Raw genomic sequence first — 14,383 nt, 5'->3', positions numbered from 1 at the left:
ACACTTTACACTTATATGTAAACTAAAGTAAAGTAATGTATATGTAAAGTGTGTTCAAAAAAATGTTCACTAGTAGAAATGCGCTTAGCTCTCGTTTATTGTTCCATTTTACTAAATCTAAATTGTCAGTTGCTGTTTTTTTTTTGGTTGCCCACGTTACCGCATAAATGGTAGCAAATTAAAAATTGATGACCTTTCATATCCGGGTAGTGCGTAATAACATATAGGTGTAAAATATATAGAGGTATCATAACTTCTCACTTTTTTATTTGATGGTAATTTGTTCACACTAATTTTTGTAATGGACGGATTATTTAGTTCTCGTTAATTGATGATTGATGATGAAATTGATGAAATTGAATATCGTGGTCATAATAGTTTTCAGTTCTGAGATGATAAACCCCTCTGAGGAAATTCATCCGAAGTTAATACAAATTTCTGTCGATCAAGAGCATATTTTTATTTGAACCAGTTCAGTAGAAATCCGACCGGTGTTTTTTCGACAATTTGTAACTGTGGATAAGACATGGGCCCTCCACAATATATCAGAAATGAAACATTGTTTTAAGGAAGTGCTTCACATCGATTGAAGAAGTTGAGAGGACCGTAGAATATATGTTATATCATGTAACCGTTACGGCTCTGGATAACGCAGACATGTACAAAGGCCCTTTGTTTTAAGGTTGGCTGAATAGCGAACGAGTGAGATGGATTTGGTCTGTTTTGTAACAAATAAAAATCGTCAGTATCGTTTTGAATCGTCGTTCAACAAGTCGCCTTCTCTTTCTTTGAATAAAACAGTTTTTAAAGTAAACTAATAGTTTTCTGTGTTCAAAACCCTCTCCAATTTTATACCTGGTGCAGTCGGTAGGATTTTGGCGATATTATAAGGCTCTTTTCTTTTCAATTCATTTAATTAACCTGAATCAAATTAATTATTAAGAAAAGAAGACAGGTTGACGTTGGGTCCATCCGCAGTTACTATGTTCAAGTAATTTGAGTAGCTAATTTGAGTTCGGGTAGAAGTATCGCAGCTGAACGTGTAAGGCCACAAAAGTTGAATTAAAGACACTAAAAGACTACTAGCCATAAACTATGCTAATTAGAAAACATTCAAGTTTTGAAAAACAGCTCTGGTCCGTGGATTTATGACACAAGGATCATAGTGTAGGGTGTAAGGCCACAAAAGGCGGACTGTATTAACATAATTTCTTAACCGTGACTATTGGAAGCTTGAATCTTAGAAATTTCGACAGAAACGGAAACAGACAGAACAGATTTTAAAGTAAATTAATTCTTATTAAAACTCTTTGCCACTTTATAGCTTATATTCATAGTTATATATAATAATACTTATAGTCCACGAGCAAATTGTTGACGTTCAAGGAGATTCATAAAAAAATCTATTCATATTCACCCAGACTATCCCTTCCGGGAAGAAATACTGATGCTGAAGAAACTTTCGATCAAGTGTCCTGAAGTCAATGGAGATTATATAGAAAAATAAAGTCAAGTTTTAACTGAAAATCGGAGTTTTTCATTGTCAGACCAACAGCATTTTACCTTACATTAGTGAAATATGGGAAGTAAATATTTACAGGCTTTTCATTCAGTTCTCTTGCGTCAATGGAATTTTATCAACTGTAGAATCATATTTCTTAATAGAAAAATCCTAATCAATTATCTGAAAAAACAACGTCTTAACCAAAACCACGCTTGTTCTTTTTCCTCTAAGAATCTAAACCATTAAACTCCATACCTGGTGAGGATTTATGAGTAAGAATTTGTCATAAGGGGGCAGGTGCCGTACAATATGTGTTCGGTTTTCTTTCGGTAGTTTTTGTCCTTTCTGTTTTGCCGTGTGAAACGTAAGCCCGATGGATTTCTTTTATGCTCAGTAAAAACGTGGGCATTAATCATTCTCTAACAGTTCTTAGGCGAGGCGGTAAAGGAAAAATCCAGAAATATGTTAGCTTAGTTAAATTATGGATGTTCTATATGTTTTTTAGTCGTATATTTAACTTCTGTCGATTCTGGAAAAGTTCAAATTTCAAGGTGTTTACAAAAAAAATATTTATCAAACTGTTCATAATTTTAGCGGGTTTTGTTTTTTGTATAAAATACGCTCCAAATGTTTTTTATCTATGCTTACACAGATCTATAGAACTGAATGCGTAAAAGCGCAAGGTTACCTTTAGACTGTGCTGCGATATGTCTCCATTTGTGTTATATTTGGTCTAATATCATATAGCTTCGCATGTTTACATGACCTTCTAAATAAAAGTAGGCCTTGGTACTGAAAACTGCGTTATTTAGTCTATGCTGTTCCAGTATTATTTTCCAATATTTTTTCATTGCAAGTTTTTTTTAAACATAATCAGTGCAACCTTTAAGTTTGCACTTATTCAATTTAAGTGAAGCATCGACTTAAATGGTTTAACATTTACGATAATAACCTGTATATTCATTTATTCGAATTTTTTTGTTAACTTTATTAACAAATTAACACTGAACGCATCTCTTCCTTGTCTAATATTATGCCGAATACAAAATTTGGGGCCCAAGTATCTATATCAATACTCTTTACTAAATCATAGAAAACATAGATGGGAATAATTATGAACAAATTATAATATAGAAAACACTATTTAAGGAAGAGTTTTAATATAAGTGTTAAACTCGCTCTAGTATTTTCTTAGAATTTTAAATTTCTAATATTCAAAAATACAATGACTAACCAAAAACTGTATACATAATAAACAACAAATATAATATATTTTTAAAAGGATGTAAAATAGAAAATAATATATTAGTATTTTACAAATATTATGTGTAAAAGGAATAATTTAAAAATAATATGTTACTAAAACTTGTTTTTTACAGTATTTTAATATAATATTAGAAACGTATTTGATACATAACACTGATTAAAATAATAAATGTCTGTATATAAAAACATATATTGAAATAACTCAAGAACTAACACTCACGAACATTTTTAAAATGCATTTAATTAAATCTTCATTAACTTTCTTAAATTGTCATTAACTTTCAATAATCAACAAAGTATTGATAAGCTTTAATTAGTACACCAGTAAGCATTATAACAAAATATAAGTATACATGATATTTCTTGACATAATAATAATGTTATAATCCCAAATATTGAATAATAATTGAAGGTATATGTGTTTGTGTATTAAAACAGAGAATATATGAATGAAATAATTTTGAAATTGTTATTTGACTTTAGCACATATATTAAAACAATAACGAATACAATTAGGGAATTTATTTTTTACAATTTAGAATTGTAAATCAAAGGAATTTGTTTACAACAATTAAATTAACTATTGATTTTTCATAATAAATATTTTTTAAACACCTTAATATTGTTCGAAAAATCAATAGAATATCAGGTAAAAATGCAAAAATGTCATACAAAGAAATATATAACAAAGATAAAACGATTCAGTAGTGAAAATTGAAATACCCAATATATAATATTACCATCTCTGTTTTAATCTATTAATTATATAGGGAGACGAATAATTACAATTTCTGTATTTTTACCTTAGTAGTAAGTGAGCCAACGATTTATTTCTTTTACTCCTTCTGGGGGTATAAGTATAAATCTCTTTCAGTGGTCCTTTAGGAACGACGAGGAAGCAAAAAGATATCCCTTTTGCATAAACAGCAAATTTTAGAGATTTCCTCTATAGAATATTCTTATTATATTCCTTATAGGGTCAGTGTTATGTAAATATTATATTGTATAAGTATTTTTATTTATTTTTGGCTTACATCACAGGTAAGCACTGGAATTATTTTATATATAAATATATATATTAAGAGACAATTTTAAAAATTCAATTTAAAAAATTTATATTTCTGATTTACGTCAATATATTGGATTATAAAAAAAATCGAAGCCGACCTAGTTAAATTGAAAACGGGTTTTCGGCACATTTTTACCCACTTCCACTTTCTGAAGCACTTTCGGGGGACCTGCGAGATTTACAAGCAGCAATTTGTTAGAGCTAACAGGTGTCATATGATGCGTGTTCCGCTTATTTCCGGTTGGTTTTTACGTCGGCCTACTTGATGGCGGGAATCGTACGTTTAATGTGTTTTTTCTATTCCCTGTTGGTATACTATCATAAATCTTATTCTGCCGGTTTCGGTGGAATAGTTTGCCATAAAAATGTAGTATCAAATGGTTTAAAAACTACGAAGGGTCGATGTATGTGTTTAACGTCAGCTGCATATAAATAAAATATATAGTTCATCGTTCATCATTACTCAGAAAATATTAATAAACTAGGATTAAGAATTAATTTTAAGGGACTTTTTGAAGGTGGTGTCTTCCCATTCTATATCCGCGCTCTATTATCATGCCTATTATGATGTTAAAACTTAGTGGACTAAGCTACCGCATTGCCTTTCTCTGTCTTTATTTCTATTTTGATCGTTGTAGTGTTTCCAGTGTTTAGTTGTTTGATAGTCTCTATTAATTGTCAGAGCTTTATAATTGACTTTTTCTTTTCTAATCTATCATTTTTAATACTATGATCAAAAATAATAAGACTTCTCGAATAAATTATGAATAGTCTATTTACGTTTCTAAATATATTTAAATAGTTGTAGATGTAAAAGTCTCTTACGATTTAGTTTTAATCACTTTTTAAATTAAGAAGCAGTTTTTAATTCAATAGAATAGCAAAAAATCCAGAGGGTTTATATCAGGTTTTAATCAGTCCGAACTTTTGACATCAGTTGAATTTTACAAGAAGAACAAAAAAAGGAAAGAAATTATTTTTGAGAGGCAGCATTTTCATTATAGTCGAAACAGTACTTACAATGAATATAATTAATACAGGGAAAATATTTTAATACTATAGTTACATTTTGTTGTTTTTGTGCCCGTTTGTTTAACATAAATCATAAACCAAGTGTATAAACTAGAATTTCAAATCAGTATCTTCGCATAATTTCTAATTCATGTCATTATTTGAATATAGTGATAGATTGGGTTGATATGATATAGCTCAATCTCGAGGAAAGAAGCGTCCATTTGAGTACGAAGTCATAGATCAGATACGAACTAATCTTGAAGATTTATATTTATCAATGAGCATAATTTCTGAATAGTCTATATTGGAAAAAACGTATTGTACATTTGTAAATCAGTTTAATAGATGGGGAAAAACTGTTGCTAAAGGAGAACGTTTGTTGCTATAGTTTCGGTAATTAATTTTTTTTACGTTTTACTATATGTCAGAAAATCATTTTATTTTATGTTATACCTTATAAGGTGCCATTATTATTTTTATTATTATTATTATTATTATATTATTATAATATTAGTTATTTCATGTGTTCTGATCATTTCTTTAACTTTATAAGGTTATTTATTAAATATTGCAAACATATGTCAAAAATTAATACAATATACGTTAATAAAACATTTTACAACTTTTGTTTTCTTTGAAACGAATCAGTTTGGCAATTGGTTGTCTTCGAATTGTTTGGTTTAATAAGTCGTTCTTGATCACTGACATAAAAATCGCCATTTTAAACCATTGCCACAAGCACTTAATAAGTTTTTAAAATAATGGTCTATAGCACCTGATTTTTTTCAAATGAAATAACTGAAATTATTAATGTCAAAAATGCAATTTTAAGCTGTCCACGATTATTTTCTGTATACACTGAATAACTCAATAATACTAATTAGAAAACTGTTATTTTATGTGGAGAAATGTCAAAACTATACTTTATTTAGTGATACTTTACTTTTTGATATTTTACTTTTTCACCAATAGATATCGTTGAAACTAATTAGACAATTATAAGCTTTATATTGGCTTGCATTTTTGCTTATTCTTATTTGGTAGTTCTTCTAAACTTATCACATAATATCATTTCCTGTAGTTATTTTTCTTCACGACAATTCATCAGAACAAATATGGTAATAACTAATATTACTTATACATATTTGCACATATAATCATACGCTGTTACTTGAGAGTAAGCTAATATTCTAGGAACTAGCAACGTTTTTGAGAGAGAATTTCAGGTAAGCTGATCTCTTCTCATCTCTTTCACTCTCTCGGTCAGCATCTGGCTGGTTACCAGTGCGCATAATACCAACTCACTGTTTAAATTAATTAAGAATGGATAATTTTTTTAAAGGCTTTTGATAAGTTTAATATCGATATCTATCGATATTTTTAGCCGATATTTTTTTGACAGCGGATATATCGATATTTTTGTTAGTTGATATTTCTTTAACGGCTATATTTTTATATTTGGTTTGCTATATTTGTAATTACGGTACTTAATTGTAAGGGTTAAAATCAATATCAATATCAATCAATAATTTTTTTAAATTATCGTTATATCAAATATCGATATTTTTCTTGGCGGCCGACATCCCTACTGAACTCATTCAACATACCTATTTTATTTTCCGTAGTTAATCAGTGTTCCTTATTATTGATCAATAGGATTATTGTCTGGAAAATTTAATTTTACGTATTTGGAGACTAAAATGATATCATATAAAAATTACAGCCATACTGAAATAATTTGATTTTATTTTATAAATAAAAAGTAGCGTCTTGTTTATAATACAATCATAAAAATATTTGCCAACGAATTAAATATTTTTGTTAAAATTATCAAAAGTCATTAAAAAGATTATCCATTTTTACTTAATTTAAAAATTGAGCATTTTTACCTGTACAGATACGATGCGCACTGGTAAACGCAACCCCTGCCGCCTGCCAGATGGGCTGACCGAGAGAGCGAAAGAGATCAAATGTCAAAAGATTAGCTTACCTGAAATTCTTGTTTTCTTTATGTTGCTAGCTACTATACGATTAATACTGCCGGTTTGGTGGCGCAGTGGTACAGGCAAGAGAACGGTCCACCTACTGTTGCGATAGTCACGGGTTCGAATCCTGCTGGGGCATGGTCGTAAATTTATGTTTCGCCTTGGCAGTGACGCCAGTAACCAGGCTGGGTAAGACCGGATGTCTTCTGGGATGATTTCTAAGTTGGTCACTCGCCAATCGCTAGGTTTAATGTCGAGGACCGTGGTTCGGAGCCCATGTTAAACTGCAGGTCCAGATAATCACTTAGTTGGTAAAAGGAGACTTTAAAATATATATACGATTAATACTATAAAATTTTTTTAGAATATTCAAGAACATGAAGAAGAATTGAGCTGAACAAAGCTTAATAAAACTGGTTGTCGATTACATCGATATGTTTTAGCCGAGTTTTGAAGGAAGAAAAAAGTGGCGGCATAACAACGATTAGTTAAAAAAATGAATTCACAGCCCTCATAATCTAAACTTAGACCAAATTAACAACATCCCTTGACGCTGTCCAGTTTTTTTCTGTTTAGGACTAGTGAGATTTGAAAAATAAGCCCACCATAACCACATTCTCGAGGATTTAATAGGATTCTAACGGCCAACCGGCGACAAACTAAATTAACGATACCTCGCCTCTCGCTAAATTGTTAATTGCTGGTCGTCTCGACGATGGCACTTTCCTGTGACGGAGAGGACCGAGACGGAGATGTCGCAAGAAAAGAAGATCGGAGCGAGAGAGGCAGCCGGCGGTCGACGTAAGAGCGGTCGCGACAATACCCAGGTCTGGGAAATAGTTTTGTGTAGTTGGGGCATGCCAATTTAGATCTCCGGCTTAGGGAAATTGAAGTGGCGGCGGCTCGCCCGAGGGCAAATGGAAATAGACTTCGGCGATCTCCCGGTTCGGACCGCGTTCTAAGGGTCATTCGGGTATTTGTTTAATGTATGCAGGAAAAGGAAATCTGAGCGAGAATTGAGGATGTAACACTTTTTGTATTAACTACGATTTAGTGATTAAATCATACTGTTAATTCTGTTTATGTGCTCTATTTTTATCTTTGTTTAACTATTTTTGAAATCTAAAAACGTGGATTATATTTATAAAGACGTTGATCATGATAATTTTGAGTGGATTATCGAATTATCTAGTCGAATAATTGATACATCAGGTGCTTGTATGTATTCTTGTATTTTTTCAGCTGAATTCTCGTTCGATAAGTCTTGCAATTCATTATCTTCGAATTTTTCTGGCTCTCCAGACCGTTCCTTGTTATAAACATCAAAATCAACATTTTTAAATCTTCGGCCCAGAAAATTGTTATTTTATGTAGAGCAATTTCAAAACTAATCTAGCATTTAGATTAGGTTGGTTAACAGTTACTTGCATTTATACCTCGCATTTTCATAAGTTTAAGTTCCTAAAAAAACAAGGCCTTTAATATGACGCTAGAAACTCCTTGGCAGTGATATCTGCAGCCGAAGTAGTAAGTCCAATCTCGGTATTTTGGTTCCCCAAGATAGTACATGTGAAGAAGAGGAAATATTATGATCAAGACTAAAATCCGGCTCTTTCGAACTTTATCTTGACAATCCTCTTGTATAGTTCCGAGACTTGGATACTGTTGCACTCTGATATCTATAAGCTTGATGTTAAAAGCGATGATTAAGGCAAATTCTTCATGTTTTCCTCTATGACCGTATTAAAAAGCGAAGATGCGACAAATTCAAAGAGACTTATTACAATTTACTTGAAATATCTGTCGAATGAAAGATGAACAAAACCTTCATAGACTTCTGTGGCAAACTCGACCTTGGGGAAGACGTAGCTAGAAGCTCCTAAAAAGATTTGTATCATAAGTAATTTTTAGTTACGTTTATGTATAATAATACAATTTGTCACTATAGTTTGATAGATTCCTTTTGATATAAAGCAATATTTTTTAATTTTTCTATATAGGATTGTCTATATTTCATCACATCGTGGTCTTATTGTCATGCTTCTATGCTTAAGAGACTGATGGCATAATAGTGTGTGAATCGTTCGTTATAATTACCATAAATTGAAATACAGGGAATTTTAATAAGGAAGGGTCGATGTTAAAATTAAATGAAATCGGCTGTGTATTTGGTATTAATGAATTATGTATCGAATATAATATCGTTATAATGTCTGTGGAGTTCTAATCTCACCATTCTAGAGATTAAAGTGATCTAATTTTCAAATCCATCTATCTATCTATCGAACAGTCTCTAGTGGTACAATCTTGATGACCAATCTACGTCATTTAAGAGGTTGCGTAGCGTCTCGGACCGGTTTTTCCGTAGTCTAGGTACGCTATCATGCACCTACTGCTTATTAGTCGTCGATATATATCTATACTCTCGTCTTACGCACGCGTTTTTTTTATAAGTCAAACTTATAAAATAAACTGTGTCTATGTTTGTTTTATCTGCTTCGTGCCGATAAAATAATAAGAACAGTAAAAAAACGCTGCCAAAACAAGGTTCTTCGATTGATTACCATTGCTTATCGCTACGTAACCAACGAAGAACTGTACTATGACCTGGAAATCAAATGGATTTGCGAGGTTATCCAAGATTTCACCTTGGAACGCAAACTCCTTTCACAAACACGAAAGGAGATTACTAAATCATACTAACGTGGAAGCAAAAGAACTGCTGGACAGCGCGCAGGATGTCAGGATATTGAAACGAACCAAACCATACAAACTTATATAAAGTGTATACATTTAGTGTAAACTATAGCTATAAGTTATTATAATTTTATAATTGAGGAATACATATTGATGTATTTTCTCGCACTCGCATTGCTTGTGAAAAATGAAATGTCGTTATTAATTAATTTATAATTAAGATTGTACTAAGCGTATCTAATAAAAATGTTATAAAAAAGCCTATTCAAGAGGTAGCTACACTTATCAAATTGCCAGTGTGACACGTAACGCTATCCTGCTGGATATTTGTCGTTCCATCAGTTATGAAATGTGAAGGCTTTAAAACCGCTCTTAAGGCGTCTTAAAACATACGGGTTTAAAATACTTTTATATTACTTCAAAAATTATTTTATTTTATAATATAAACCAAACCCTTATATCCAGACGTTCACAGAATAAACTTTAATATCTTAGCCGATAGATACAGACACATACAGATATCGCAACTGATATCGTCAGGTCTTGTATGATTTGAACTAATATCATGTGATACAAACCAAGATTCACCCAATCAAGCAGAGTTATTTTATGCAGTTTATTGTCTATTGTTTTTGTTTTGTCAAAATAAATCATATACTGTGTGTTTTGTTTTATCAACAGCGCTGCGATGTTTTTTCGATCGTATACTTATTCTTCTATTGGTTTTACTGATATTGGCTGTAAACATCCCAAATATATTAACACAAGAGACGGTATATACTGCCTACTAGTATCCTGGAAATTAGCGCTAGAACAAAATGGCTTTTACCATATAAACACGCATAGAAACTTTTCATCAACTTTAAAAATTTTTAACTATATTTCCGAAAAGCATTATGTTAGACTTATCATATCTTTCTTTATCATATCTTAACATAAACTTTTTATACAATGAACTTTTTTAATGAAAGCCTAGCATGTATGATGAATTGGAATCTTAAGCTGATTAAATCCTCATCTGTCATTACATTCGATATCTCTGATCTGAGCTTGGAAAAAAGGTCATCAATCTGTTATTTATAGAATCATTCAGTTTTGTCTGCTTAAAGTTTTTTCATCTACATTTGACTTTTTTTCAAATCCAGAGACGCAGATTTTATTTATAAAAACTTTGATCTTGATAATCTTGATTGGATCACCGAATAATCTGATTTTATAAAAATTCAGGTTATAGAGGTCGTGTTGTATATTGATAAAGTCTCAGATATTTATTGAGATTACGATAAATCAGTCATTTTTAGCATTATATTTAAGTTTTATTACATTAAGTCGATATATTTAATTTTATGTTTCTAAAACGTTTATAACGGTTATTTTGTAGATAAACTATAAATATTTTATCACTATAAAAGTTTTTTTAACGAATATGTTCACTGTGGTAGCTATATTTTTATTTGGTAGGTTAGACAACATACAGTAACGTTTTTTGATTTGCGATGCATTAAATATGTTAAATGTTATGCTCGAAAAATTTGAATTTGTTGTGAAAGTTACTTAAAAGGCCGTGATTTTGACAATAAGATCCGTGCCAAGTATAAAAGGGACTTCGTAACGTCATTACCAAAATATTGATTAATTATTTACAGATGTTTACAGATGTGGCATGAATAGTAATCAGAACAGAAAAGGTTTATGCACCGTATTGTTAAAGGTATATAAAAAGTGAATAACCCATGATAATCTAAGATGAAAAAAGCAATATATCGAGGCAGCAATACCAGTAAAAGTAAATTGAAGCAAGCAATGGCCGACAAATGACCAGCTTGGGTTTCTGGGATATATATTGATAATCTATCTATCTATCTATCTATCTGTAAGAATATATTCAGTTATTTTGTTATTCAAATAAAACCATGCTTTCAACAAAATCAAAAACAGAGAGATATTTTACAGAGATCAATTCTTTTAAAGACATAATAATAATTTCATAAATAATTAGGATATCAGGATTTTAGATGATACAGTCTTAATAATATGGATAAATAAAAGACAAATATTAATAAATGCCATGATGAACAATGATCATTATTACATAATGTAATGCAGCGTAAAGTATGGTACGATATAAATAAGGTAACAACTCCTTTTTACATATATCGTTTCTGGTTATCTTTTAATTCTGCAACGTGGGGGAAATTTCCCGCTACCATTTTTATTGCTTATAACATTGCTCAACATAAATAGGGACCAATGATGTTTCCAGAGTGAATACCACACCATACGTAGTGTTTAGCGAATGCTTTGATGTAAACGACAATTGGACGGTTAGGATATTTTTGACACAATTTCCGTTACGTGGCAATAATACAACGAATATTTTCAATATAATGCAATATATGTCACTATTTCTGCTCGTTCTTACGGCGTATATTTATCCATAATAAATTTTGGATGTTAAACATAACACAATGGTTAAAGTAAAACTGAGTTAAACGTCACATGACCAAGATGGCTGCCATCAAAATGGTAGCGGAATTTTTGCCACACTATATATCAGTTATCTAATGATACTTTAGTTAACTTACCTCGAAACTTATTAATCCACTGTGGTCTTGATCTAATGTATTGAATACGTAATGGGCATATTGACTACTGTTTGCTGGAACAAAAAAACTTTTATTTATAGTCGTACTGGGAAAAGACAGCTGTGTTAAACAACTGAATTTTATGTCAATTTTAATATCAATATTTGAACCAAACTGTCCAACTAAAAAGCAGGCCTTATCGTCAGTAACTACTTACTATTATTATTAGACTATACTATATTAATGTGGCATGGTTGGTTGCCTAATTTTCTTTTTCGGTTTGCTTTACATATCTATGATTTTAAACTTTCTTTTATCATATGTAAGGCGTGGTACTTAAATTTAAAAGTGGTGATTTGGATGTGAAAGACAAAAAACGTTCTGGTAGACCAAAAAACTTGAGGATGCGAAACTGCAAAAGTTATTGGATGAGGAACGAAACCAAAAATAACTGCTAGAAACATTAAATGAGGTCCAGGAAGAAAATCCAAGAAATGGGAAGATAGGTGCCACATAAATTGAAGGACGGGCACATGGAAAATCGAAAAATCGGTGGTGAAATGCTACTTCAAAGATAATCGTCGAATAGTGATGGGTAATGAAAAGTGGCTTTATGTTGAAAGCCCGAAGTATAACAAGTCATAGTTATTACCAGTTGAAACCGGCCGATTGACTTTGTATTTGGTGGAACCAGAGTGGTGTGGTGTATTACTAACTGTTGAAACCTGGTGTAATAGTTAATGATCGCTACCGACAACAAATGATTAATTTGAACCATTTATTGATCGTGAAACGCCCAGAATGAACCCGAAGACATGGTAAAGTGATTTTGCAGCACGAGAACGCACCATCTCATAAAGCAAAATCGGTCAGGAAGCGTTGAAAACATTTGGATGCACCCGCCGTACTCTCGACATTTCGTGTCAATGGGACACGCGCTTGCAGAGCAGTGCTTCGCCAATTTCGAAGAAGTTAGGAAATAGCTAGATGAATGGTTTTGCTCAAAGGACAAACGGTTATTTTGAGATGGCATCTATAAATTGCATGAAAGAGGGACAAGATGTATAGAATCAAATGGCCAATTCCTTGAATACAAAAATTTTTCCATTTTCTCGACAAATTTTTTTCCATAAAAAACCAATAATGACTTTCCGGTGTACCTGATATGAAATAATAGTATAATCATAATCATAGACTGGCGTGTGAAAGCTATTACAAAAAATAGAACGTCATAACTGAGATACCGAGTACCATAAATGTATTTGTTTTAAAACTCTACACCTTGCACAACTCATGCATATTTTACGTCGTAACATAAACCGGATTCCGTCCAAATCCCTCGAAACTAGATTCCCTTAAAAATACTAATAGCGTGCCTCGAGAATAAGAGACACAACGTTCAATACAACCCCGGCCATCTCTTTAATTATGAATGAAAGAGCGAGATTTTATCCATGGATCTTTTTTAGATTCGAAAACATCTCCATCCATGAATCTTTAACGGCCCAAAGGTGAAAGCTTCCACATTTTTTGCCATTTTTTTGCCTTGCCGAGCTCGAGCTGCTTTTCAGTCAAAACAGGCCGCCGCCCTCCGCCATTTAATTAATTAATTTTTAACGCGGTCGAACTTTTCGACGGTCGTAAAAAGTTTTCCGAGTCGGGTGGGAGGAGGAGGGCGGGGGTCTCGATCATGCCGCCTCACTTGGATTCAAGCTTGTTCGTTTTACCTCATAATTAAGTCGTCTTAAGACAATAGAAAAAAAAACGGCAAATAATGAATGGAGGTTAAAGTCATCTTGAATGAAAAATGAATGATATTAATTGCTTTTTGAAAGAATATTGTTTGCCTTTTTTGTCTTTTATTTTTGCTTTTATTTTGTTTTTATTTTTTATTTTGTCTTTTATAGATAGAGAGTAAATTTAATTAACCCTCAATCGGACGCGTGATCATTTGTAACGGCATAACAGGTCATTTGAAAAGTCCCCGGCCTACTATAGTAAAACACATTTTTTTGGCAAAATTAGTTATTTTTACTCAACATAATTCCCTTCAAGGGTGATACACCGATTATAGCGACCCTCCAATTTTTCGATACCATTTTTATAGTACGATTTGGTCCTTGCTTGAAAATAGGCCTCAGTTTCGGTGATCACCTCTTCATTCGACAAACATTTCTTCTTAGCGAGCATTCTTTTGAATTCTGAGAACAGAAAATAGTCACTGGGGGCTAGATCTGGAGAATATGGTGCCAATATTTTTTGC

General features: G+C 31.9%; 1 protein-coding gene across 2 annotated transcripts in view; it reads right to left on the bottom strand.

The window, feature by feature from the left end:
- Positions 1 to 14,383, bottom strand: part of LOC143195208 (A-type potassium channel modulatory protein KCNIP1) — a 438,330-nt gene that overhangs the window by 51,657 nt on the left and 372,290 nt on the right. For both annotated transcript variants that reach the window (XM_076402179.1, XM_076402178.1), the window contains one exon: positions 12,121 to 12,194. In XM_076402179.1, the coding sequence (XP_076258294.1) occupies positions 12,121 to 12,194 (74 nt within the window). The remainder of the gene's footprint in view (positions 1 to 12,120; positions 12,195 to 14,383) is intronic.

Source organism: Rhynchophorus ferrugineus, unplaced genomic scaffold (genome assembly GCF_030347505.1).
Source record: "Rhynchophorus ferrugineus isolate W39M unplaced genomic scaffold, kcgeb_rfMv2 rfM4, whole genome shotgun sequence".
Taxonomy (NCBI): domain Eukaryota; kingdom Metazoa; phylum Arthropoda; class Insecta; order Coleoptera; family Curculionidae; genus Rhynchophorus; species Rhynchophorus ferrugineus.
This window is presented reverse-complemented; position numbering and strand designations above follow the sequence as displayed.